Raw genomic sequence first — 27,691 nt, 5'->3', positions numbered from 1 at the left:
CATGTTCTTGTACCAGAACTATCCTTCAGTTTAAATCATTCTTCCTACTCTGTGGTGTTTATGACTCAGAAGGATTCAAAAATCATAATCCCTTTTAATTTTTGCTTTGCTCAATTGCCAGGGTGTCTTCATCCCTTCAGAAGTCTACATTGTCTTAATCTTCCCCAAAGCTCTTCTCTATATCTATTCCCACCAAAGGCAGACCTCCCTAGGCAAAGGGGACCAAATTCTGAGGTCTTATCAGTGGTTTATGTGAGGAAGGACTGTCTCCCTCTCTCTAGAAAAAATGTTGTGTGTGATGCATCTTGCATCATTCTTAGTCTCTTTGCAGCTTTACCCTGCACTCCCGCTTGTTCCTTGAAATTCCCCTTTGCACTCCAATGCTTCTCTCCTTCCACCACCTATAGCCAAAGAGCCACTAGTTTGCAGCAAAGAGTTCTGTCAAATAGCTCTCACATGCATGCCTTGTACAATTGTATTTGCTGCAATTGTTGTCACTGTTGTTCCCAATTAATCTAAATTATTCCTGTGTAAGGATGTGGCCCACTTCAGGATGGTTAATACTTTGCAGTTTCGCATCATTCACAGATGCCATCAAGTATTCACCTCGGTCTTTGCTCTACGGTCACCACTCCAAATGTTAAGCAGTGTAAGCCTCAGGAGAGATGCATGGCTCCTTTCTGAAACACACTGCTCTTCCCTGGTTAGCTGGTTCTCCATCCACCTCTTATTTCTTGTGTTAATATTCCTCTTCTTCACTGTACACAAACATTTCCTATGAGCTACCATGCAAGACACTTTCTAGGTCAATTAGGCCTGTTGCATATACCCCTGGCAACATAGGATGTTATTTCATAGAAAGAAGATGTGAAGCCAGCCTCACAAAACTAACTAATTAAAACTTAACAGTGTTAAGTTTTGTCCCAAATTTGGTTTACCTGTCTGTCCTTTATTACTCCTTTAAAATCTGTTCTAAGAGCACGTGAAGATGCCTGCACCATTCTCACACACACACGCACACATACCCACCCCAAGTTTTGCAAGAGAACTGCTGTTTCTTGGTCTCCAGCTCCAAAGGATGTCACAGGATGTCATGGACACCCTTGCTATGAGACTGATGATTGTTTTGTGCCCTCTCTGCCTGCTGGTGTGGCAGCCCTGTGAGTCCCCTGTGCTACTGCGGGGTGCAGCGCAGGGCCTTCCTGGCAGCCCCCATAAGAGCGCAGAGCAGGTGGGTGCAAGCAAGCAGGGACCCTGCCACAGCCTCTGGAGGGCAGACCTTATAGCTCCACCACTACTAGTGACATCCCTGTAAATCCTCCCTTTTGACCACTGCCAACCCTGCCTCCCCTCCATAGAGTTACAGTGGGGTACACTGGTTTTTAGCCCAGTGGAAATTCTTAGTCAATATGTGGATAAAGGTGATCTCTAGTCAGAGCCAGAAGAAAAGACTCTGAGTTAAAGAAGTGCTGTTCTCTAATTTTCTGTAAAAAACACATGCAATTAGGAAGGGTTTTCTCTTTGTTTCTGAAAGATGTTCATTAATGCAGCATCAAGTATGAGACTAGTAAAGTTTTAAAAAAAAGTTAAAAATCTTAACATACCATTCTGGGAAATGTTCTGTAAGTCTCTGTGATTACAGCGATTTCTCCTGCGTAAACGTAGATACAGAGAGTCTGTCCACCCTCTGAAATAAATTGAGAAAATGAAAGCTGCTAAACTCATATGATACTGATGAAAACACAGCTGATATTAAAAGCGAAGTATGTTCTTATCTCTGAACAACTCTGTGAACCAGTTATGTATATACTTCTACTTCACCATCTCTCTTTTTTTGTGGTCATAAAACTTTTTCATCTTGAACAGGGTGGCCTAAAATAAAAGCCAAAGATATCATCTCAGAAACTATAAATTGATGGAGAGTTTCTTTGAAACTGTTCCATCCAGGATGCTTTTGTCCTGGACTTTCAGATACGGTGTTTAAAAACCTTTTTGTTGCACATCATTTATCAAAACAATCCTGTTGATTGTTCATTGACTTTTCAATTGGTTGTTTTGGAACAGTAAATAAAAGAGAAGAAATATTGGCAGGACATTCATTTCCCAATGCATAAATCTTAGACGGATTGATTTGAAAACAAGTTATGCTTGACTGTGATTACTTCTCTCCTTTACTTTGCACTGCTGAGAAAAATGAAAATGCAAATCAAAAGGATAGGAGCCCAAAGGGAAACTGGTGAGAAGATCATGCTCCCAGCCATGAGTACATGGTCATCTCTATCAGGGCTGATGATTTTGTGTTTGAACTTAGTCACCAAAGGAATCAGATAAATACCATGGCTTAAGAACAGCAGACCTGGATGAATGCAGAGAAACAGAAGACAACGGTAAGTTTTGAAATCAACAATAAAATGTAACTACCTGCATAGAAACTCATGATAACATCAACCAGTCATCATGCAACGGGCTACGCAAGAAACGCCTGAGCTTTTTGGTTTTCAGCATAGCAGGCAGGTGGATGAGGAGAAGCAAACAGACCTTCTGTGTCAGAGGATACTGGTTAAAATGCAGTGTCTCTGTTCCCCCATCATGGGGTGGGAAAGACGGGCACGGACTGTATCAGATCAGTTTGAGTCTCTATTCCTGCAGGCTCGGATAAATGGGAGGTTCCCACTGCACGTTGCCAACCAGTCTCCACCACACTTAGTCGTTGTGGTGTGGGATTTTGAACTACCTTCTCTTAAAAACATCTTGAAGTCCCGAGCAGTCCTTTTATTTTTCTTCCAGACATAGAAGATTAAAAACTGAACACTGAACCAAGGCCTATCACTGACACCTTCAGGATCAATACTAAGCTCTGATCACTTGTGAACTTCAGATTCTTTGAGGCCTAGTTAAATACTGTGTTTTGAGTAGATGGACACTGGAATAGATTTTTAAAGATCGGTTTTGCTGCTGACTCTGAGAGAGGAGGCTGCATAGGTCTTCTCTGTTGGCTCGTCAAGTAGTCTACCACCTTAAAGCATACACTGTGTGAATGTAGCTGAGGCTGGGAGCCTGTTTTTTGCACAGGGAGAAAAAAGGAAGCAAAAAATACAAGTGTATGCTGCAACAGATATTTTTCCTGGAAAAGAAAATATCCTGCCAACTTTTAAATTCTGTTGGTAGAGAGCCTCTTTAGGCTTGACTCATGCTTGGTTTGGCATTTCACTATATTCATGACCTAGCGTAGACATACAAAATAAAAATTATCTGAAACTCAGGTGAGACCAGACACTGTTGATGGCTGTATCCTTCAGTTCTGGCAGGAGTCAAGGGCCTCGTAATGCTGGCCAGAAAGCTGATTAAGAAAACTATGATTTTTTTTAACTTCAGAGTTAAAACTGCAGGCATTTCAAGGTATTTTCTTTGTGTTTGGACTGTATTTTACTTCCCTTCTGGCAGAGACTTCTTTTTTTTTCCATCTATCCCTGCATCCTCCCTATCCACATGAGCCAATGTAACATAGCAAATTAGGTCACAGGCATTTCCAAATTCTTCCTTTGCTACTTCCCTCTAAATGTGAGAAAAAAGAAGAAAGATTGTCCCAAAAAAGGGAACACCATGAAATGTCCCTGGAATTGCCATTTATTCCACTGTTTCAGTAACAAAAAAGTAACAGAAGGAAAAGGGAAAGAGAAAAAAAAACCCTGTGAAAAGGAAAAAGATGATTTTTGTTAGTTTCAGCAAAGCTTCCTTCTCCCTACCACAGAATTCTGAAAAAAAGTGAGTTTGTTTTTTATTTCTTCATTCTTTATATTTCTAAATTACAATTTGACCAATTCCAAAACCTACCCTGAATTTCAGGAAAACTGGGCTAGGGTACTATGCATTGTCCATATATTTTTTTAAATCCCTGGATCTGGTGTCAATCCTGGGTTTAGAAAGAGCAGAAGCACAGCTGACTAGCATTATCATCTTTCCTTTCAAGCACTTCTTTTTCTTGCTGTGCTTTGAGGGACCTTGAGACTTGCTACGATTTGACCACCCTGCCTGTTGGCTTACCCGATGGTGGAGTTCAGAAATCCAGTGATCTCTGAGAACTGGGGCCAGTCAAGCTCGTCAGTGAAAGCCATTGGGAGATTGGCAAATGATTTCTGAAAGATAAATTTTTAACACAACATGGTTTCACCTTCACAGACAAACCACCCTTTCAGCAAACTCGAGCACTTTGGATCATTAGCCGGACAGAAGCCATTGTAACTTTAGCTGTAGCAGTAATCATTTATGCATATGCTGAAAAGATTAACTTCTGTAAGATGGGCATATCAAGATATAGAAGAAGGAAAAGCAGAAGAGATATCTGAATTGCAACTCCCTGGCACCCTTTAATTCTGGAAGAGCCCCAAACTATTCCCGACGTGGAGCACATACTGCAGGTGCAGACCCCCAGTGAGGCAGCTATTTGCTGAAGCATTTGTCCTGTCCGACGGTGGGTGCCCTTCCTTGGGCACAAGAAGAGATGACAGCGTGATGTCCTTGGAGTATGTGGCTCCTCTGCCCTCTTCAGCAGGATGAACTGTGAACATCTGACCCCCTAAAAAACCTGTGCCTGGTCCTCACTGCAGATTTCAGGGCTGGCACTGAAGCAACAGAGTCAGAAAGGCCCCTGGGCAAGGCAGGGACTGAGGAGAAAAACACGTGGTCTGCCATGCCCTTTGCACGCAAATAAATGCAACCTTTACCCTTCTCTGCTTTTGCTGGTATTAGTCCCTAATGTTGTTTTTAAGCACCTGCTTCTGTGAAAGCCTCTATGCAGCGAATCATGTTGCACATTCAAAACACAGTGCCATGTTCATTTCCACTTTGATTTCTGAATGTGCCAACAATCAGGAAAGGCGAGAAAAATTGAGAAATTTCACCACCTCAGAAGAACGAGAACATGGAGTAAATTTTCATCTCCTCCTAGTCCAGGCTCGCAAAGACAAATGCATAAATCCAGCATGCTCATACTGAAAAACTGCTGATGAAAAAGGTAATAACCGAAAGAAGGTCAAAACATAAAATCAGAGAATTTACAAGCTGGTTTAATCTGTATAATTTATTAGCTTCATTTCTTTTCAAGCAATTGTGGGGTTTCCTTAAACCCCCACTGCTATAAACAGCAAGCAGGTAGGTAATTCTTTCTCCAGAATGATCAGAAATAACTGAGGAGCCACAGAAGAGCTAAATCTTGCAGTCCCCACCAAATCTTCATTCCCAGAAAATTATCATTTAGGTAAATGGGAGCTATGCTTGAGAACATGCCTATGGGTTTTGACTGTAAGAGGATGGGAGGAGATGCAGGGAAAGGGGAGGAGAGGGAGAAAGGGGGGGTTGTGGGGGTGAAGAAATCCTGAAGCCAAGCTCTGAGCAGCCTAATGCACAGCAGATGCCAGTTTAAAGCATGTAACTGCATATTTGACCTACTTACAGTAGGTCTGCATTAGTTACCAAGGTGAAAATGGGTCTGGCTTAATTATCTTTCAGCTGGTTCTCTCTCTCTCTCTCACACATATATATGTGTCCTTGTGTGTATCTGTGTGTACATATACACATATATAAAAGTTATTAGTTTTAGAGACTGGAGGGAACTTCCAAATCTGTCTTCTTCAAAGCCAGAAATTTTGTGTGCAAACAAGCACTTAATCCAAGGGCACAACTATGAGCAGCAGTGGAGGTGTACGGTGTGGTTTGGCCATTTGCGGTATTTGCCTCCTCGTAGCTTTGTGTTAAAGGTGACAGAAATATTGAAATAGTCACTTAGCATAGAACAGACTATAGATCTGATCTCTTATAAGTCACAGCATATAGAAGTATAAAAAGAGCCCCAAAATGATTAAATATTTTTAAAACAGAACCTTCTATGACCTGTTCTCTCATTATACCCTGTTGGCACTCCAAAACAATATTTTCACTGTAGAAGTCCCAATAATTTTTAACTACTTTTTTTTTTTTTTTTTTCTTTTCCCTGTAAACATAGCTTAAATATGAATTAGCCAGAACCTAATTGAGTTGCAAATCAGTTTGGAAAGGAACATTTGAGCCTAGAATTATAGTTGCATTTGAAAACTGTATATACGTTTAGCATTGACACCGTTCCAGCAAAGCACTTAAAGCCAGACTTTTGAAGACATTTCAGGACCGAAGGGTGAAGATGAGTAGTTAATAGAAATTTCAGAAGAATGTTTAGACCTTGAACTCTGCAGCAATGTAGTTGGAAAGCATGGTCTAACAGACTACGTTTTGCTTAGTCTCAGATGCAAATGTGTCCCAGTCTAGAGGTGGATCTATGTTGACTTTTAACTTAAAACTCTTCTGAGTACAGTCTTGTTTAAATACCATTCTCTAGACTATTCTGGCTGAGAAACCATGCTTCAGCCTACGTGCCAGATTTTAGCAGGGAATGATTAGAAAGTTATTCCAGCTTATCTTCAAATGACATATTTTAGCCTCAAATGATCTAGATGGGTCTCAGTTCAAAGGAACACCCTCACCTCCTAGATGTGTCCTACCTTGAAATACATCTCCCCGAATCCTTCCTCTTCTTTTACACTGGGCAGCCAAAGCCATGGATGGTGCTAAATACACACACAACAAACTACACCGGACCAAGTTATCTTAAATGGAAGAGGGTTCAGTGTTGCTATGGCAGTAGATTTTCAAAATCAGGACACAAAAGGGTATTGGAAACCTAACACTCATATGAGCCTTTAGAAATGACAGTTGCAGAAATCCTGAAAGCCCTAATGTACCCCTTAATTTGAAAGGGAATTGAATATTTGCTTTTATACTGACTGATGATGTTCAAATCCTTGTGATAGCATTAAGTAGCACAGATGACTTTCTTATTCCAAGTATACAAATAAGCAAGCCTTAAAGCTCTTGGGAAAAGCACAACCTATTTTTTAAAAAAGCATGTATGACATTTCTGTTCTGTAAAGCTGCAAGTGACATAAGTTTGAAATTAGCAAAATTATTACCTTATACCCCCCAAAATCTTAGTCACCACAGTACTATCTGGCAGAAACTTCCTTGCAATTCACTGGATTTAGATGGAAGATAGAGAACAATTTTAATAAGATTTTCACAGATCAAACCCTGTTTTTTTCTAGTGGTGCAAAAAAAGAAGTCAGTGGCATAATGGTTGGGACATGCTGAACCCACATTTAAAGAAATGATGAATTCTTTTAATAGGAAATATATACTATGAAACAGTTACTTTAATGCAACCTGAGAACCCCATGAGTTTTTCTGGCAAATAGATATTTACTGGATTACAGATAGATGTGGGATTTATTTTTCTCTTTATTCAGCATGAAATAGGGATCCAAGAGTTTTAAAATGCATCATCCTAGAAAGGGTATAATTTCCAGCACATTTATAAATACAGTGCTTTTATCTCCAGATAAAATTGTCTTTAAAATGAGATTTAAAAAGAAGCTTCTATCCCAGACATAAAACAGAAAAATGCTGCATTTAGTAGCTATTTGGAAGTCAATTGTAAGCAGATGGACAGAGCAGCAGGAGCACAATATCCATCGCTAGACACACCAGTGTTTTCAACATTAGCATTCCACAAAAACCATCCACCTCACAAAAACCCCAGTATTTCTTCTGCTATGCTAAACCTCATCAAGTGCACGTCTACTGCATTACGCTTCATTTTTAGTGTCTGAATTTTCAGGTCAAAGGAATGAACATTCAGCTGAATTCTTGCTGAACCTTTTAAAAGTAGAAAAGTCTGGCAAATCCAAAACCTATTGACAAGTAGAAAGCCAAAATAAAGTTGCCTCATCCCCTTCTTACAGCTGTATAATTCTCTTCCTGTAATTGCACTCTGGGTGTTTGGGGATTTACTGGAGTGATGGCAGATTAAAGACAAAGCCACATGCTCAGCTGCCTCTTCAGGCACAGGCAGGCAGGTATCCTCAGTGATAGTCCCAACATAAATTTTTCTGCATTTGCTGCACATCAGCTAGGTCCCTGTAGGGTAGATTTTGAGACTTAGCAGTACCAGGTTAGTCAAAAACTTCAAAATCAAGGTACTTGCAACTTCCCTTAGTGCTACATAGGGCGGGGTGGTATTCTAGTTGTTTTGTTTTCAACTGGAGAAATAACATGCCTGAGCTATAATTTTCAAAGATGTGTCCACCTTGTGACGGACATTTTCCACACAAAGTAGTGCCTCCATACTCTCTTTGCAGGAAGAACATACTCTAAGAGGGATGATAACTGCATTTGTGACTGGCTCTTAGGCAAAAGCTTTGGAAATAGTACTGGAAAACATGAGTCTCCACTTTAACATAGTGCACGTCTTAAACTCAACATCAGACAAAATGGGCTGAGAGTGCCTGCAGCTGCATCAGTGAGGGCAGGCTGGCACTCGGGTGCTTGCAAGTTCCACCCCCCTGAACAGCCTCCTTGACAAATGCATGAACATGATCCTGGGCTCTGCATTTGGTCACTCAGGTTTAAGAAAACAGGAAGACTAGGAAGGCACTATAGGGACCTGATAAGAGACAAGTGAATGATGCAACTTGATGCATTCCTTGACATGGAATGTATGACAGGGGCATGTGCCCCTGCACTGGATTACATGGGAAGATATCACCCCTGTGAAAGGGCAATACTAAGAGGGCAGTAAGTTCCCAGCTAGACTGAGAAATCCAAAATTCAGTATATAACAGCTTCCCAAACCTGGTCTTAAGACAGGGGAGCAGGGATCTGAATTGCAAAGATCTTCAGCCCAAATACCCTTCTGGTCACCCTCATGCTGATCGTCCAGTTACCCAAACAACAGCCCAAGCCTGCTTCAGTAAGGAAATTACTCATTCACATTCTCTGTCTTTCCCTCACTCATTCTTACCGCTCCTTTGCATGGTAGACTATTTGCAGCATAATCAGGGAAAGCAACCATTCAGCAAAGCCTCTTAATCACATTCTCAGCATCTCTCCTGAAAAATTATTTCCCCATGTAATTAGCTTTAAAACAGGAATTAACAGCTGCCACTGATGTGGTGCTGTTTAACAGAAGGGCCCACAGCATTGTTACCAAGTGTAAATTTTACATTTGTATATGTAGACACTTGTATACGTGAACATGTATAAGGTTAGATAAATAAGAAATATATTAAATATATAGAGCATATAAAATATAGAAAAACATTAATGTAATCAAACAATACGCTTAATAAATCTGAATTAACAGACACATGACATTTTCCTTGTACGCATGATAAAAATCCTGGGCAGGGTGGGGCAGAAATTCTTAGTTGGACTTCCGTGTAGAGGGTTGAGATTCTACTGAAATTAAAATTAAAGCTTTGAACTGACTTTAGTGTTAACTGTAGAGAAAACCATTTGATAGACTAATTTTTCTATGTTTTATCAAAGAAATTTTGGCAGAGCCAAAATGAAGTGTCTTGAGTTTGACAGCATGGGGGAACAGCAGGTACACAAGGCTAATGCCTTATCCTCCTCTCTCAGAGCCCTAACTTGAAATTCTTGCTGTGGTCCCAGATTAAGGATGCTTTCTGTGAGATTAGGACATAGACTCTCCACGGTCTCTGTGGTCACAAAACCTTCTCTGTATGTGCCTAGAAATTCTCCTCGAGGAAGGCCTTGCACTGAAAAATGACTGAAGCCAGTTAATTTGTTAATTAAAGCTACAGATGAAAGATATTTACCAGTGGTGTTTAATACTACACATCAAGGGACAACAGTATTGCACCTTCACAACCCCGAGGCAGCTAAATTGCTGGTATTGCCATTCTACACACAGAAAGCAAGACACAGAGGACAACTAAGAGGAAGAGGCAGTGACAAAGTCTGAATTAGCTCGGAGATTTTTTTGGCTATCACTTTTGTCCTCAGGTGACAACTTTCTTACTTAAGGGGAGCTGCAAATTAAAGGGCTTTTTACTATGGTTAGAGTTTAAATACAAATACTAGTTTTTTTAATATAACTGAACTCTCTGTATCTCTGCATTAACATTTAACTGCTGTATTTTTGCCAGGTCAGTAGGAAAGCTTGCAAATAGTCCTCAAAAAGAACCTGTTCTTTTCTATCCCAAATCTTATGTACCCTAGGCACCTAGGCAGCTGTGCAGTGCACTACTGTAGAGCTCAGCTAATTGTAGGAGGGCTGCATGTCCTGTGAGGTAATTACTGCAGCTCTGCTCTGTCCTGGGTAGCTATAACTGACTTTTTCAAGTTCCTCTACATTACCAACATACTGTGCCATACCCCTCTCAGAGGTCTGTCTGACATTGCCCAGCTCAGGGTACCCAGCATCTGAAGGGACATAAGGTTATCTATACAATCCTCTTCTACCTTCTTCTGCTAGCTCCCATAAGTGCCATTTTAAGCAATACTTTAGTGCATCCCTTTCTTACTGGGCTCAGAACAGACACTAGCCATGGTGCCTTGTACTGGTGCATGAGAGACATCTCTCCCAGGACTGGCTTGCAGTGGCTCTGGGTCTGCGTGTGAAATCCAGGCTTCTTTTTTACTTATCCATATATTGTATTTATCTTCGCCAGTTCCAGTGATGTCTTAACTCCTTTTATTTCATATGCTGTGAGTGCAGTGACTACAAAAGGCCAGAGAGTGAACACATCTCTCTTTGCCCTCCTTGCCCCAGTGCAGAGCAGTGGCTATAACCTGGAGTCACCCTTTCTGCAAAGCAAAGCAGCCCACTTCTCCTTCTCCAGCCAGTCCGTGATCTTCCCCACATGCTGGTCGGATGGACTTGAGCAGTGAAAGCATTTATTTGTGGGGCCTTACACAGAGAGCACCAGTTCCCTTCCCATGCAAGTTGCTCTGTACCCATCAGACAGTAACAAGGCGGCATCAAATCTCACTTTATAATCTGCACTTCGGCTCCTGACCTTGAAGTTTCTGTCTTTGCATGCCATTGCTAGACTTCAACCCATCCAGCTAGTCGACCAGCAAGCTTCAAGCAAGAGAAATGTTTTCTAAACTTTCATTAGAGTGATAATAAAATGCTGACATAGTCTAAAACTATTCTTGCCTATACGGCTCTGCTACCAACGTTACTGCCAGAATCATCATCACCATCAGTATTATTACCACCCTTAATAGACAAGATAATCTCAATTATCATTACTGCTAATTTATTATGCTCATCATCAGCTCTGTCATCAGTGTCACTCGCCTAATCGTTGCTCATAAATGTCTAACAAAGAAAAACAACTGCTAATCTACAACATTTAAATCAAGTCAGCTCTGGGAGCAAAACTAGGAAGATATACAAAACTCTTAGACCTCCAACAGCACCGTAAATACTGACATTTTGGAATAAGTATTGTTCTCCAGAAAATGTCCATGTCCTTCTTCTACAGAGCCCAGTGAAGGAGTAGCAGGTTTTCATCAGGGAAGGTGGGCAATGATGATCTATCTGCTCACCCCTCTGCAACAGACCCTTGTGCAGAGGATAATGCACAGTCGTCCCTGGCTAGGGAGTGATGCTGGCTCAGGATAGGAAACAACAGTGAAGGACAGGAGCATACCTGCGTGTTTATCTCCACCCTCCAATTACAGCTTGCTGGAATGATCTTTTCCTCTCAATTATTTCATTCCATGCCAGTGAACTGCAACAGCTGAGGCTCAGCATAATTCACAGTCAGGCGCATTTTGTTGTTTGAAAATGGGAAATGTTGGGATATTGCCCAAAGATAGACATCAGTGTGGGAGCAATATTTTACAGTCGCTGTAGAAACTCCTCCCTTTAGGACATCCATTAGAAACCCTTGGATGACCCTCAAACACCTGCAGATGTATTTGTTCAGCAAGCCTCAGAGCCTGAACACTGGAGTCACGAGACCTATTTCACATATGCCACAGATGAGGGAAAACAATCCAGAACACATCATTTCAAAGCCAGGTGCCTAAAAAAGAATTTTCTGGACTGTCAGCAGGGTCACTTCTGCAACACTTGCAGAGCAAGGAGACATATCAACAAGCCCGTTAGCAGCAGGACTGTTCCCACAGACAGCATGGGTCTCCTAGAGCTTCAGGCACGTGCATGGAAAGCCAGATGTCCTGGTTTGAGTCTCTGGCCCAGCACTGGGCCACTGAAGCCAAACTCTTCCCTGACGCGATTGCACAGATGTAAAAGGAGCAGTGGTAGCACTTCAGAAGAGCAGCTGCAGGAGGGGACTGACATACGTGAGACCATAACTATAAATTCCAGTGCAATGAGGCATTTTGCACTTGTTTCCTTTTGGCAACCTGCAGCACGGGAGAAAGCAAACAGCAACCAGCGGTGGAGTTGTTTCAGCAACCCAAACACGATTGCTCACCGCTGACATCTGCGTGACTGTCATCCACTCAGGAGGGATGTGGAAGTGAGCGCCGGCTGAGTCTCCCAACAACACAACCCCTTTGGAGTCTGCACCTAATTAACACATTTTATTAATCACAAGAGCAGAAAGAGCAAACTGAAACAGAGCATGAAGAGCAACGCTTAAAGAGCAACAGCAATGGCAGCTGATGGAGTCATGGGCAACTGGCTACACTACCCTTCGTGTAGTTGAAATGTTTAGACCCTGCAATGGGATTTTTGCTCCATCTGCAGCAAAAAACAGGCATGTGCCAACAACTCTAGAGAAACAACTGGGGACTGGGCATGAAAAACAGGGAGAGGTCTTGCTATTCAGAAAAAATCCTGGTTGTATTCAGGGATGGATGTGTTATTTCAGCAGAGGCTCTGCTGTGCAGCCAACATTTATTTTTACTACCCATAGAATATGTGTTAAAAAGTACTTAAACATTTAGGGAAATCGGATTACTCAGGAAATTGCTCAAAGTTCCTTATAAAAGAACTGGGTGGTGGATGTGCTACTCATATGAGTATTTCTGCTAGAACAATCTGGCTGGTTTATAATTAATGTTACTTAGCATTTGTAGATTGCCTTTCATCTAAAAATGTTGAAAAGTCTTGCCAGGCAATGGTTCATCTGCAGGATGCTGATTAAATGTAAGGCAAGGTGAGCAGCAACTGTAGTCACGGCTGTTTAGTAAGGGTGTTACTTGTGCATATGTGTATACACACACATCCACGCCGCTGTCAGGGAGATCAGCTGATGTCATCACTTCACCTCTTTAAGGCCTCTTCAGAAAAATATCAGCCCAATTGCTGGTATTTACAGCAATGGGTCAAACTGGACAAACGCAGATGTTAAACCGCTGTTCTGAACCCCAAGGCCATCCCTCTGGTTTAGGCTTCAGGCACCACAGAGGATGCAGAGGTGACATCTCCATTTGCTGCTGTCCCTGATTTATGCATTTCAACTTAATAACTGAGCTGGCTTTTAACAGGAAATTACCAGCAGCCTGTGCTTTTCACATTTCATCTTTGCCCATCCTCAAGATAAAAAAAAAAAGATATTATTTTGCCTTTCTCATGAAGCTGTAAAGCTTGTCTTTCCCCTACATTGGCAATGACAGTGAAAATATTAAAATATTTGCAAAATGAATACAAAAGGCACAATATTTTTTGTATGAACTGTAAATATTTACCTTTGCAGAATTTCTCCTCATAGGGAAGTCCATCTTTTGGATCCACACCCTGTTGGAGGAGACAAGGGGAAGATAATACTATCTATCTAGCACTTGAAAAATGGCAGTGCAAAACAGAGGCTGAGAATTTAGTTCTCGAATATTTGCCTAGAGGAAGCACTGCATCATAATAATTATGCTTTCCATTACATTATTTTAATAAGTATATGTACATTAAAATTAATTATAATAGCTATAATTTAAATAATCATAAGCATCAATAAACAAACTTCTCTCATCACTGCTTCGTCTATGTTACCTTAGTTTTTAACAAATACAGTTTTATTACTTGGAATATCAAAGGCAGTAAATAATTAGGAGTAATCCAAACCAGTTTATAAACCAGAATAAATAAAAAAGAAACATTTGCAGACAAATTCAAAGGGAGGAAAAAGAAAAGCAGCAATCAGGAAGGAAGTATAAGGTGCAATTTCATTTACTTACCCATATGCCATTGCAGTTAGAATCACTTTTCACATCCCAGTTGTCAGGACTAAAACAGAGTTACAAAAGGATATACAGAAAATAAAGTAAAAGGAGCTTTTGAGGAAATCAGATCCTTGGTGCCATTTTTCACTAAGAATATAAAATAATTAGAAATTCCTTTCTGCACAGCAGGGTGGGGTTTTTTCCCCCTTTGAATCTAGGAGAGGTGCTTTTTCCTAGCAAAATGCAATATTAATTTAAAGTTAATACTGGAAGTTGCTAAATTAAACTTTTAGTCTGCACATTCACTTAGGTGAAGTGAATGGGGATGATTTTTGCAGCAGACAGACCCTTTTTCCCTGCTCTTTTCCTTGCTTTTAAGTGTTGACTGAAATCCACCAAGCTCCTCACTACAAATTCAGTGTGTGGTGATGAAGATTTGCTCAGGCCTCTTTTACAGGGAGACTCAGTCTATTCAGTCTGGCCCTACACATGGGAATCTCTAAGTCCATTTCTGCTAATGCAGGTGTGCTGCCCAGGCTGAGGGCACATAGTTCTTCCAAGCCCACACCCTTAAATTCAGCCTATCGAGTCACAAGTTGTTTAAAGTCTAGGCTTTAAAAACACTCCTGGTTAACAACTTCTTAACAAAGCCTTGGTAGAGGAGACCTTTATATTTGAAAGAATATTTTGAGTGCAGGGTAAAATAGCAAGAGTGAGGGACCAAGGCCATGCTGTTGCGACTGGCTGTGCTCTCCATTTCAGGTGTGCATGGCAGTCCATGCTCAGGCAGCTGGGACGTATTCACCTAGAAGATACTAACTTAGAAAGGCACACATTTAGCTCCGCGTTTCCACCAACACAACAGGAGGATTGGATGCTGGAGGTCAGCAGTCAGCCACAAGCACCATTGTTTTGCCCTCCTGCCCTGCTGCTCCCTAAAGTGTTAGCTGAAGTGGCATAAGGCCTGCAAGCCTCAGAAACTTGGTTTCCCTCCCCACCTTTTGTCTGTCTGACCAATTTTGGCTGCAGGTGCTTCAGAGAAATGAAAGAAACCTTTGCACCACCCCTGCTAATGCACCCCGCCCCTGGTCTCAATCATTCCCTCTTGTCTCCATTGCAGTGAAATCAAGCAACGATCAGTGATGTGCTCTCAGAGTATGGCCAAAACCAAATATGGAGCTCATTCTTCAAGAAGCCACAATTATTAGGAAGCCTTTAAAATAATTAAAAGCTTTACCGTCTGCCAGGGTACACGGTGGTGTTTTTGTCATTGCAGTCTCTGCCTCGCCAGTGATAGCCCCTCAATGTCTAAAAGCCGGGAGAAACACACAGATAGGATGGTCATTGTTACTCTTGCACTTTTAATTTAAAATATCTGAAATGAGAATCTAACTAGAGGTGCTGGAATAAAACCCAGTAAATGGGTTGTATTCCAGAGTCCCTTTGCTAAGCTTTAATAAATGACATCTTGCACACTTTGGCACAGAAATAAGACAAGCTGGCAATTTAATTTTTTTTTAATGACTTTACTTCACCTCTTATTAATTTGGTAAACAGACCACTCGTCAGCAGAGTGATTTTCTTCTGCAAGAAGCACAGCTTTATATGTGCATGTCCCCAGGTGGCATAAATGAATGATTGATTTTTCATCCAGAAAAAAACCCTACTTTTCATGACAAAAAAGCCCCACCATTCACTTCATTCCTATATCTATTTTCACATGAATGAATAAGGCTTTGTAGAAAGTAGGAGGAATTCCATAGACATTCTTATCATCAAGGGATTACTGTACCAAAGGAAAGGCTTTGCTTACCGGGAAAGTACTAAATTTATCTCCATCAAAATCTTCAAAAGGCAGTTTATTTCTTATAACACTGTAAAAAAACAAAAACAACAAACGCAGTGTTAACATATGGAAGGGAATCTACTCAGAAAGAAAAAAACACGGTAAAGTGTATAGAATAGATAATAGCTGGCATGTCATTCATGGCTCCATATTCAGTTTTAGCTCCGTGCTTGTACTTCAGCAAAGTGATTATGTCCGAAGGAGAAAATTCTGATTTCTTTCAATATCTGCTGACTGAGCTCTGGAGGTGAGGTTGATGGATTCCTGTACGGCTGCAATGTCGAACCTTCAGTCCCTAAAACAAACTAGGACATGAAATCTGTGGTATTAAAAGCAACTTAAATTTTTGGAAATAAATACTACACTCAGATTCTGCAAATCTGCCAGATATGAAATACTAATGGAAGTCCTTGTACTTGGGAGAGAGCTGCAGAATGGGGCCTCATGATGTTGGAGACTAACCTCACTCTTTTGTTAAAAACAAATGGCAAATACCCTTTCTCATATTCATCCCTCAAGCCTTTACACTGTCTCTCTGCTGTTGTATTCAGCCTAGAAGACTCACAGTTTGCATACCAGGCTGCAGCTGCACACACACACACACTGCTTATTTTATGGGGTAAAAGAGGATTTAATATGAAGAAGGGCCATACGTGCTGAATTCACAGGTAGCCTTATGCTTTAACTAAGGATCAGAGTCTCATCTTAAAATTCTGTATCTAGTCCCTCAACCTTCTGGCCGTGCACAAACACATTTGAGAAAAGTATTTCACCCTGAGTGGAGCAATGAAGACCTGAGCTCTCATGGTCCCCCATAATGCTTAATTACATTAACATTTGAAAATTACATCTTTTTTTTCCACTGTAACTTCTGTTTCCAGCAACCCTATAGGTTTTAGCAGTACCTGAAGCAGGTGTTAAAATGATGGTGTCAGCTCTGTGCCCCTTCCTTTTTAGCTTGGACACGTGCTAGTTTTTACATGGTGCTGCCCAAGCATGGCACCCCTCTTTAACTATGGGACACAGCGCACCTACATTGAGCAGCCTTTCACATTTGGCTCAGTAGGCAGCACTCTTTGAATGATATCCTAGTCAGTCTTTCCTTGAAAAGTTGTCTTTCTGAGATTTTGCAACCTCTTGAACTCCTAAGAGATGCTGAACTTGGCTCAGAGTCAAATAGGTGCAATGAGGGTGGATTCTTCAGACTGCATGAGCATCAGGATAAGAAAAAATACAGAGGAGACAGGTGACATGCACTCCTGGTGGGGCTTGTAACCCTTATTCTGTCTGTAATTAATAATTTCCACATGCTGCTTTGGGCTACTTCTTCTCTGCAGTAAGGTTGCAAGGAACTGGCAGAGATCCAGACCAGCTAAAAAAGTCCAACTGCCAAACATGCTTTTTGTAGCTATAGAAAGAAGAAAGAAAAAACTAAAGAGAGTGAGAGAGTGCATGACACAGAGATCAGAAGAACTGAACACATTCAATCCAACACATGATACACAATTTGATTCCTGCTTCCACTGCCTGAACTCACGGAGCTCAAACCCAGGTTATTTCAAAGGCACTTACGAGATGTTTCATGTTAATCAATAAACTCCTGATATTTGCAGGGTCAATTAAATGAGCAGAAATAGGTGAGCAAGTTAGTCTTGGCAATCAAATAATTCAAAATATACTGCTTATAATACTGGTTTATTCTTAGATTTGCTTGACTCCTCCAACGCACTGGAGTACGTTGACAAATATGCTTTACGAGTAACAGCTCAGCTGAAGTCCTTGGCCTTTCTCAGAAATGGACTCAAAGTCAGCACTGCTGTAAGTTGTTTTTCCTTTCCACCATCCACCTGGGTTTTCTTAAATACCTTGAGATTCTCCTACACTTGGAAACTGCCATTTAATTCATGTTCTTCACAGAGTTATACAGGTGCTGGTGGCCTTTCTGCACTGGGCCATGGGCACCACAACTGTGCCAGCAAACGAAATGGAGAAGTTTCTTGGGCTCAGGAAATCTCAGGAGAAAATTGGTTCCCTCTTGGAGGTGTCATGTCTTCTGGAGGTGTTGTATATTTGACCTCCAGGACCTGCTAAAATTATGCAAATATTTTAAGTACTGGAAAAGCACAGGGATCCCTCTGAGGTATCTTACTTACCTGAACTTTGTTCAACCTTCCTCTATGTTACCCGGACAGTGGTTTTATGAAGGAAATTAACAGACGTATAGGAAGCTTTGTTAACTGAGGATGATTTTTGAAAAAAAACCAAATATATTCTGCTTCTCGTTAAGGACCAAAAACTTTATACATACTATTTAATCTTCTCACACAGGTTAGCCAGAAGAGGAAATGCACATACATTTGAGAACCCCATGAAGCTTTTCTGGAGGAAAAGAAAATAAAAGAAGATGGATGCATCAGTTCACAGAGGCAGTATGGCTTCAGATATTCAGTGTCAGTAAAGTCCAGAGCTAAATAATGTATATTCTGCTAGAAGCATCTGAAAACTCCAGTGATGTCATTAGGGATGCTAAGCCAGAGGATTTAGACCTGACACAGCAGTCAACCTATTTTGACTGAATACTTTACAGAACAACCACTCTTGTTTTCAAAGAGCAGTAATATTAAAAAGGAAGGAAGAAGCTCCTGTGAAACTGTCTTCTCTTATGTACCCAAGTTATTTTTTCATTATTTTCAAAAATTACTTTTCTCCTGTTTGAGACACACGATGGTAGCTGACAGTTAGTGCAAAACTAGTGAAAGCAACACATTGTGGGCCACAAAGCTTGTTTCTGCACACACAGGGAGGGGTGGATAGGCTGAAGGATAAAACCAAAGAGAGAAGAAAGAAGATCCAGCACATGCAGAGAATGCCCTTGACCTTTTAATGAGATTTTTACCTGGAAATCTCATAACTAGATTTTATCTTGGCCAGAGTTGCAAGCTGTAAAAGACAGCTGCTGCAGGATACACTCTTTCAACATTAGACCATAGCCATGGGCCAATCCAGTTGATGTTCCAGGTAGCCAGGAGGCTTCAGAAACTGAGAGAGACCTTCCTAATGAATGATCAAATTATGCAAATACTGTCCTGCATCAGCAATCAGTCCAACAAACATCCTGCTCATGTGGCTTCACTGTAAGTTCAGGTGGTCTTTAAACACTGAGGGCATTCAAGTGGTCTATAAATACAGAGGGCTACTTGATGCACAGTCTGATTAACTGTATTCACTAAGCCTGCATTCAGCATGTAAATATGAAGCAGATGAGCAGATGGGCATATTCATAACTTTATGCAAAGAAGGGTAATTATTTATATGGTCATAGCATTTAAAAGCTCTGTCCTTGAACCAACTCCCTTGTGTTACACGCTTTATATACATAGAGGAAAAAAAAAAAAAAAAAAAAAAAAAGGATGGTCCTTGCCCTAATAAGATTACAACCCAAATCTAACATAAAACAGAAAATAAAGGTTGGACTCAGGAGAGGACAATGAAAGGCCATTACTCACTGTGAGGGGCAGTAACCCCAGTGTATAAACCTCCGAGTGACAAAGGGGAACTTCAAGGCAGCACTGCAGGGCATCGAGGCAGGGGTGCCGGGGTGCATAGGGCATTGCCCTGCAGCTCCAGGGCAGGCAGGAAGGTGTTTGCTTGGACAGGTAACAAGGGGTGATGGAAATGAGGGTCTCGTGCTGCCCAGGGCAGGAGGTCAGCCACAGCAGTATGTCACGGTCAGGATCTCAATGTGCATAGGAGGGCTGCGCAGTGGAGAGGGGATAGAGCCCCTAGTACAAAGATGGCAGCCAACATTTGTATTTGTGGCTGAAGTGAGCAAGCAGCAAGGTGAAGATGAAAAGGAGTGGTACCTTGTGGGGAGACCTGTAGTGGAGGTGGAGCTGTAACAGCACACATTCAGAAGGATGCAATAGAGCAATCAAAGGAGAAACAAAGGAGCCAGGGAGACGAGACAAGAAACTTGAAGAAAAGCCCCACTAATTAACTCTCTTCAGTTCTGTCCAACACACTCAAATGACAAGGCTGGAGTCGCACTGGCTTCAAGGGGTCCATGAGCTGGAGGGAGTGTTGGTGGAGTCAAAGGAGAAACCAGAACACAACCACAGACAAAGTGGATAGAAATGGCCAAAAGCAGCCAGGGAGCTGGGCCTTTCCTTGAGCTGAAAGACCAACCTGGTCCCACTGCTGCAGCGCCAGCTGCCCTGCACTCTTTCCGCACCTCTGTATTTAAGCTCCCTGCCAGCCTGGCTGCCTCAGGGCTCCATCCTGCAGCATGGCAGGGACGCAGACCTCCCTCTGCCCTCTCTGTGTGCCTATGCATGTATGTCCAGGTAGGCAGAGAGCATGAGAGGTGTGCAAGCAGGATGCCAGCTTTCCTCAAAGAGCTTTGCAAACCTGTGTACGCCTTCCTGGAAAGGGGAAAGAAACCACTTCCCCCACCTCCTCCACGTAGTACTAATCCTACTGCGGCTTACAAAAGCACTAGAGGATCTTAAAGCTTTCCATCAGGCTAAGATCTGCAGTGTCTTCATTTGAGCTGTTGGCTTTTCACTTCAGCCTAAGTCACAGCATGCAAAGCCTTTGAAATTATGGCATCTGGAGCCAAAACTGTGCCAGAGACAAACTACAGGGCTTGCAAGAAATAAATACATAAATAAAACCTCCTTTCATTCTGCTCACAGGCTGCATTTAAAGTCTACCCTTCACTGTAAGTAGAATAAAATCTTTCCTGCCTTTTTCTCAGCTAGTCATTTGAAAATTGTTGCCGACTGGATCTCTGTTAGTTTCAAAGGAAGACTATCCTGCAGCCCCAGAGACTGCCTAACTTTGGTGGGAACTACCGGCACGATGGTGCCCTGGAAGTGGTATGGGTGATGTCAAGTTGGGCTTTGAGGACTGGCTGCAGCAGTGTCCTGGAGTGTCTCTCACTCCCCAGCCTACGTGTCCCCACAGCACGTGGGGCAGGGAGGTCAGGACGTAATGTTTCGGCTCTGCTTGGGGGTGTGCGGAGAGAAGCATGTCTGATCTTTGAGGGTGTCTTGGGCTACTCTCAAAAGGCAGCAAGGAGCACAGGGATAAAAAAAAGGATAACTTTTGCATGTGTAAGTGAGAGGGCACACTAGCTCAGGGGAGCAGGCGCTACAGGGCCCTTACCAGCAGAGCTGTGGTTACAAATGCAGTACGTGTTTTGGGGAGAAGACAGGTTACTGGCTTGTGTGTAACATGAGTGGGTGGGCAGGAGACTATTTCATACCCTCCTCTGCCTTGCAATTCCCTTTTGGCTCCGTCCATGGCTTCCTACTTCTCCTGCTGCTGGGCTGTGAGTTACAGGCACGATGTAGTCATGACAGCATTGCACGCACAGAGCTTGCTCTCATTAAATGCCACAACCATGACTCTATTCATCATTTTTTCACTGCTATTGCTCAAAGATGCCTCTTAGTATCTTCTCCATCCATAAGAAAACTTAGTGCTAGAGGTGCTCACAGTGATTGATAACATCAATATTTTATTCATTGCCTGTTAACATTCCCTAATGACATTTCTGTAATTATTTTAATTGGTTTTACAAAAAAGAATAATAATGAGCCCCTAATGCTTGTTGGTGTTTGGTTTAAGCCAGTTGCTCACAGATAGCTCACTACTTTTAATGAACAGAGACATTTATTAGATTTTTTGGGGTTGCAGCCACTTTCATTGCATCTCTACATCTGGAAAATACCTTTTCTTTTTCCCAAACCCACAATGAACCTAAGAAATGCCCAGTAAATATGAACCACTGGGAGCCAGACAGACCTCCCATTCTCATTACCAACTGCCATAATCACACCTCTTTTTTATGCACAGTCACACACAGATGCCAGGCAAAGATGGGGACAGCTAACTTGCAAAAACCTGTTCAGAAGGCTTTCCCCAAACATGCAATGGGGCAAAACCAAACGAAATAGAAGATACAGGAAGAATGAGCAGATATAATTTGACACTTTTGTCTAGCATGAGCCAGAGCATAAAAGAGGCCAGGAGAATGTTTTTTTCTCTCTCGCCCGTTGTGGATGCGGAGATATCCTACCACAGACAGAGTCCTACACATTCAGCCAGGCAACCCTCTCCCCAAGCAGCGAGAGCATCTCAGCTGGGCAGGCGAACAGACCATGATTTGGCAGTGTTCAGATTGTGCAGGTGATTTTCTTACTATTTCATTACACACTGTCACTCTGGGATGTGGGGCTTACAGAAGAGTGATACACCCTGTGCTCTCTCCTGGAGATTTTCCTTTGTGGTTCTTACTTTCTTGTTTTTCTGGATTAGAAATTAAATTAACTGCAATCTGGGTGAAGGGGAAGTCGTGAGATACAGTGATGCCTCTAGAAATGTTGTTATTTTTAATTTTCTAGCTTTAAAATAAGTTTGAGCAAGGGTCATTACAGGGAATATGCTAGAAATAACTTCAGGAGAGGCCCAACAAACCACATGATATTTGTTTCAATTTGAGCTGATGTTGTATTGTGCAGTTATGTAGGTTTAGAAACACGTTGACTGAAGAAATCCAACTATGGCCTTGCTGCTTCTAGCTGGGGCACAGTCTGCTTGTTCCTCCCGCTCATAAATGGGCACTTAGGAGCAGGAAGGGGCCAAGGGCATTGCGATGAAGATTGAGAGAGGTATTGGGGCATTGAGCAGCTTTGAGGATATGGGACAGTAGAGGCAAGCTGGAAGGAGACCCCACTGCAGCCAAAGATTGATGCCAACCATGCCACCCTGCTTAGGAGAGCCTGAAAGGACATGACATGCATGGTCCACGAAGGCCAGGAGGAGCCGGCCATGCAAGGGACACAGCTCGATATGCCAAAGGTAGAAGCACACGTGAGGGAGCAAAGGAGCCCTGTATCCCAAGGGGCAGCACCTTCACACTGATCCCTCTTCCTCCCTGCACCTGCGCCTGGGCTCTGGCTAACAGCGAGGACATCCTTGACTCAGAGCACCTTGCTGCTGGTGGTAACATGGGGGCTTGGACCCGGGAAAGGGGATTGGAAATGTCACGTAATTTGAGCGGAAATCTCAGGCCATCAGTAGCACAGTGCTGAACAGGAAGGAAAACGAGTAAGATCCTGCTGGTTGCTGTCCTGCAGGAGCTGAGACCCATCTCTCCAGCGCATTGTTTATTTCCCTGGCTTGGCAATTTGGGAATTGCCCAAAGGCTAATTAGGCACCTCAATTTTCACTTTTGTGAGTAGTATCACGGTAAGGATTCAGGAAGAAGCAATATCAGTAATTTCTTCACAAATGGCTAAAACATTTGCTCTGCATTAAGTGCCTGAAGACAACTGAAAGCAAACTCTGTGGCTGAGCTGACTCATATAAGTGAACCCAGCAGAATAAAAGCTGCTCTCCCCTTCTCTGCTACCCTTTAGAGATCATCTATAAAGCTGAAAACTGGTGGAGGCGGAAAGATTTCAAATCCCAGTTTTCAAGTTTAAGAGGCAAAGGCAGCCTCTCACAAATAAGGGAAAAATATGCAGAATTTGCATTCAGGCCATTGCTTGAGCTTCAGACAGCCCTAAAGCGCAGTCAGTGTGCTCTCAGGCAGTGGCTCAGTTCATGAGGCTCCCTCTTACATACGGCTACAAGGGCAAGGCAGGGATGATAAGGGACAAGGAAGAAGCATTAAACAAGGAGAAACAATAATAAACACTGCAAGAAGTTTGAAGGAAGGAATGAAGATCCTCTAGATGGAAAAGCACAGGGCAAGGCTGAGTGGGAAATTCCTGCTTTTGTAAAGAAATCTAAACAAAATCTGTCTGCTTTTAATTTGTTTTGAGGCTGGCTGCCCCACCAAATGTGAGTTGGGCTAGTACAGGCAAGTGGAGCTGCACTATGGAACTCACAGATTATATCCTCAGCTGCTGCATGAATTTCAGACACAAATTTATGTCTTGGATGGATAGAGACAGTTATCCCTACTCTATAAGCAGTCTGCATTTTTCATGAGTTTTTTCCTACTCTCCCCATACTTTTATATTTTCTCTCTATTATGTCCCTCTCCTTCTTAGTGTCACCTGATAGAGCAGATCCTATACTGGATAGGAGTAAGTCAGCATTCAATTCAATGATGATCAGGTGGGTTCGCAATTAGGCAAAATAAGTGAGAACTCACTCCTGATAAAATGAAAGTACAGTGTAAAACACCCGAATGCCATTGATGTCTTACCACATCCTTGGAAGTCTTAATAATCCTTTTTGCTTTCCTTATTGCAGTACTCAGCCCCACCTAGAAGTGTAAGAACAAAATAAATAAAAAAAAACAGATCAGCCTCACAGTGTCCTTCCAATTTTTCTCCCCATTTCCTACCCTTTTTTTTAATATATCAGTCACAGCACAAAAGTGATGTATGAGTCCACAAACTCATCATCAGTTACTTTTTATTGGACTAACAATCAATTATCCAATCACCCCCGTGAAACTCCAGTTGCAAGAATTCATTTATTTTGCTCCAGGGCATCATTTATTTCCTAAGGAAAAGTCCAGATCGGTTGAGATTCATATCCTGACTGCACTGCGTGAGCTGCAGAGGACAGACTTCTCCAGTGACATCTGCTGAAGAACAACTCATCCATTAAATGGCTAAAAGAGGGCTGACCGTGCAACACTGGTCTGACTTGCTGTGGAAGGGTACAGAGGAAATATTTGGTCTTGCACAGATAAGGGTTATACTTGTCTGAGGTTTATCCCAGCAGGGGCACAGCTGGCAGGAAGGTTCAAAGCCTGGAATAGAGTTTGGAAGGCAGATCTCCTGCTTAGGATCTAGGAAGGTTAGCTTTTTGTTACAGAAATATCTGCCTGGAGGGCAAGTTCTCACGGATTGTGACAAGACTGGTTTTCTGTTGGGTCCATGCAAACTTGTGCTGAAGAAGCATTTTGAGATTTCTCCACAATACTTATTTATACCTGAATAGAAAGGAAGAGTGGGAGAACCATTGCATGAAAAGACCTTGGAAAGGTATCCTTATCAAAGGAGAATAGGTTGGCCATCCTAAGGCCACGGGTTACAAAGAAGTCAACTACTGGTGATACCCCAATAATTCCCCAAATCCCTTAACAAACATGTTCCTCAAAGGAGCAGAGGAAATTTTGTGCCAGAGGCACCATCTGAGAGTGTGAGTGACAGCCAGGGACCAGCACTCCTGGCAGCAGGAGGACAGATGTGCCACGTGTGGTGCAGCAGGGCTGTGGTCAAACGGAGAGCCGCTTACCACGGCCAGGAACGGCCAAGCACTGCCAAGGTCCTGCTCTCAAGCCTTCCTCAAGACCCTGCTAAACCTCAACCAATACATTTTTGCAGCCTGCCAGGTCCACAGCCCTGGGTCCTGCCCAGCTACATGCTGAGGCACGGCTGTAAGCAGGAACTGTTTCTGCGCCATGCTGTTAAGTGTTTACCCTGGCCTTAAGAAATTTATCCTGTATCACAGCGCAGAAGGACTACACAGGTTTTCCTGACACGAGGATTCCTCACAGCCATGGAGGTGAGGAGATGCCCCAGATAGGCTTGTGCAGTCCAAAATGTGTAACAGCTCCGATGAACACCACTTTCTAAATTCAGCCACATCCTCCCATAGGAAAAGAAGATCTCACAACTTCAATTTAGAAAAATAATTTAAAAAGACAGTTACAGGGGTCTGGGACGGTGATTTAAATTTGTACTATGGGTGGCCTGCTCATGAGCCAGTTCTCAAGTGCCCCTGAGATGAGCTTAGCTTGCAGACTTGGCTGCAAACTTCAGGCAAAAGCATTTGTTTATGGCAGGGTAACACCAGTATGCTCCCCACTGCTGCTCCATTTTCACTTTTGGACAATATTCTTCCATCTCAGTGATGATGATTCCCATATGTTGTCCTGCATTTATTAGGTCACCTTTGCAGTTGTATCTGTGAGGCAGTTATCTGTGTGATGGCCTCTGTCCTTCCTCTCAGCATTCAGCATGAAGAAGGCTGAAAATACTGTCTGTTTGCCCTCTTTCAGAAGGAATAACTGCTTTTGTTCAGTAGGCTTTGAGGATTAGTAAAAAATAAAAAAATAAAAAAAAGGAGATAAAATCAATTACTTTTGAAAAAGTTTCAAATGGAAAGAAAAATCCAGTGTGTCACATGTTAGCACTTTGTTTCTGATCAAAATAATTGTTAGTGAGGACAAACTGTTCTGTCTGACAATAACGTGTCATCAGTCCCTCCTACAGCCCAGCCTAAGGACATAACTGCTAGCTTAACACCAACCAGGTTTGAGGGCCCCGAGGTAAAGTTCAGCACAAGTTTATATTTATCTAGCTAGAGCTACAGGAGCTCAGCAAGTATGCTTCACCCAGTGGTAGTATTAAAGCATTTGGAAAAGAAGAAAATATCCCTCAAGTTATGGCACGTTACTGAACAGCGGGCGTGCCAGCTTGGAATATTAAAGCAGCATATATTTGCATTTAAAGCAACCATTACCAACATTTTTTTACTGAGAATAAAATTTAGCATGTCATTATAATTGACTCAGGCAGTGATCAAAGCAAATTAGTTAACTGTGATATTCAGGGGTCAAAAAATTGTAGTGAACAATATAAAGGGATAAGGAAGAATAAGCATAAGCAGCAAGGAACACAGACTTCTAAGTTACTGGTTTTCAATATATGTGTCACTTTAATATATGTGCTTAATATATGTTTAATTCATTGTGTCTATAGTCTTATAACAATCTGGGTATGTCACAAATAGATGAGAGATGCTAGGAATGAGCCAAGACACTGTTTCCTAGTTTCCTCCCCCTGGGCTACTGCTGTCCCCAAAAAACAAACATGCATCTTGCATTTGACATAGTTATGTCGTACATTACCAGCTGCTGTCATTTCTGCAATAAAATAACTTGAGAGACAGATGAGGAAAATGGCTTAAAATTGAGTATGATAGATGAAAAATTTCCAGAGAGGTAGGATTTATCAATCCCTTTCTGCTGGGCAGGGGAGGAGACAACTTTCTTGCTCTCAGCAGCAGAGCATGAGAAATGCACACTTCAGGCAGCTAGAGCAATACTGCACGCAGAAAGCGGAAAACAAGGGAGGAAACGCCAAATTGCCCCTGCGTGTAGAAAATGTTCTCTCTGAAATGCTAAGGATGAGATCTTCTCCTACTGCAGAAGTTGCAGCCTGCAACCAGCAGCTAGGACTCCGGGGTGGGCTGTGGAGGACTGGCAGCCAAAACACCCACCTGGGAGAAAACACTCTTGGTTTCATGGGTCACCTGTAACCCCTGGTTGACACCTGCATGTCAAGCCTGCCACCGAAGGCCATACAGCCCACACAGCCTCTCTGACTGCAACTCGGTGAGCAAGCAGCCTCCTCTCTTCCCCACGGTATGAAAACCCCACCAAGGAAGGGGCTCCCTAGGCTCCAGCAGCTGATGGGTGAACTCACAGCCGCTGCCCGGAGGGTGTGCAGAGGTCTTGGGGAGCAGCCAGCCCCATCCGCCCAAATTTGCACAACCCTGCCGCCCAGCGTGCACAAGATATCCACACCATGGATGGGGCTGAGGGGAGGGGGCTCACTAGGATTTCATTCACTTCTTTCTTTCAATGCTCTCCACAGAGCCTGTGTACTCCCAGTAATGATTTTTTTGCAAACAGATCTATTTCTCATCATAAACAAACACATGAACCAACTCTAATTCTCACTCATTTATCACCCCTGTTAGGCAGCTCTTTCCCAGGAGAGCAGGTATTTACAAAACACTCCAAGTTTCCTGTTTAACTTATTTTCATTATCCTTTTAC

At 42.4% G+C, this 27,691-nt stretch overlaps 1 protein-coding gene across 1 annotated transcript in view; it reads right to left on the bottom strand.

Annotated features, from left to right (window-relative positions):
- The window catches only part of AOAH (acyloxyacyl hydrolase), an 81,291-nt gene that overhangs the window by 27,302 nt on the left and 26,298 nt on the right, over positions 1 to 27,691 (bottom strand). Inside the window, exons 7-14 of the mRNA XM_074898156.1 lie at positions 18,186 to 18,256; positions 15,845 to 15,905; positions 15,269 to 15,339; positions 14,047 to 14,095; positions 13,564 to 13,612; positions 12,345 to 12,439; positions 4,045 to 4,136; positions 1,605 to 1,687 (exon numbers count right to left, since the gene is read on the bottom strand). Of these exons, the coding sequence (XP_074754257.1) occupies positions 1,605 to 1,687; positions 4,045 to 4,136; positions 12,345 to 12,439; positions 13,564 to 13,612; positions 14,047 to 14,095; positions 15,269 to 15,339; positions 15,845 to 15,905; positions 18,186 to 18,256 (571 nt within the window). The remainder of the gene's footprint in view (positions 1 to 1,604; positions 1,688 to 4,044; positions 4,137 to 12,344; positions 12,440 to 13,563; positions 13,613 to 14,046; positions 14,096 to 15,268; positions 15,340 to 15,844; positions 15,906 to 18,185; positions 18,257 to 27,691) is intronic.

This window comes from Athene noctua, chromosome 2, assembly GCF_965140245.1.
Source record: "Athene noctua chromosome 2, bAthNoc1.hap1.1, whole genome shotgun sequence".
In the NCBI taxonomy this organism is placed as follows: Eukaryota; Metazoa; Chordata; class Aves; order Strigiformes; family Strigidae; genus Athene; species Athene noctua.
Note: the sequence above shows the minus strand (reverse complement) of the source record. Positions and strands in the feature narration are given on the sequence as shown.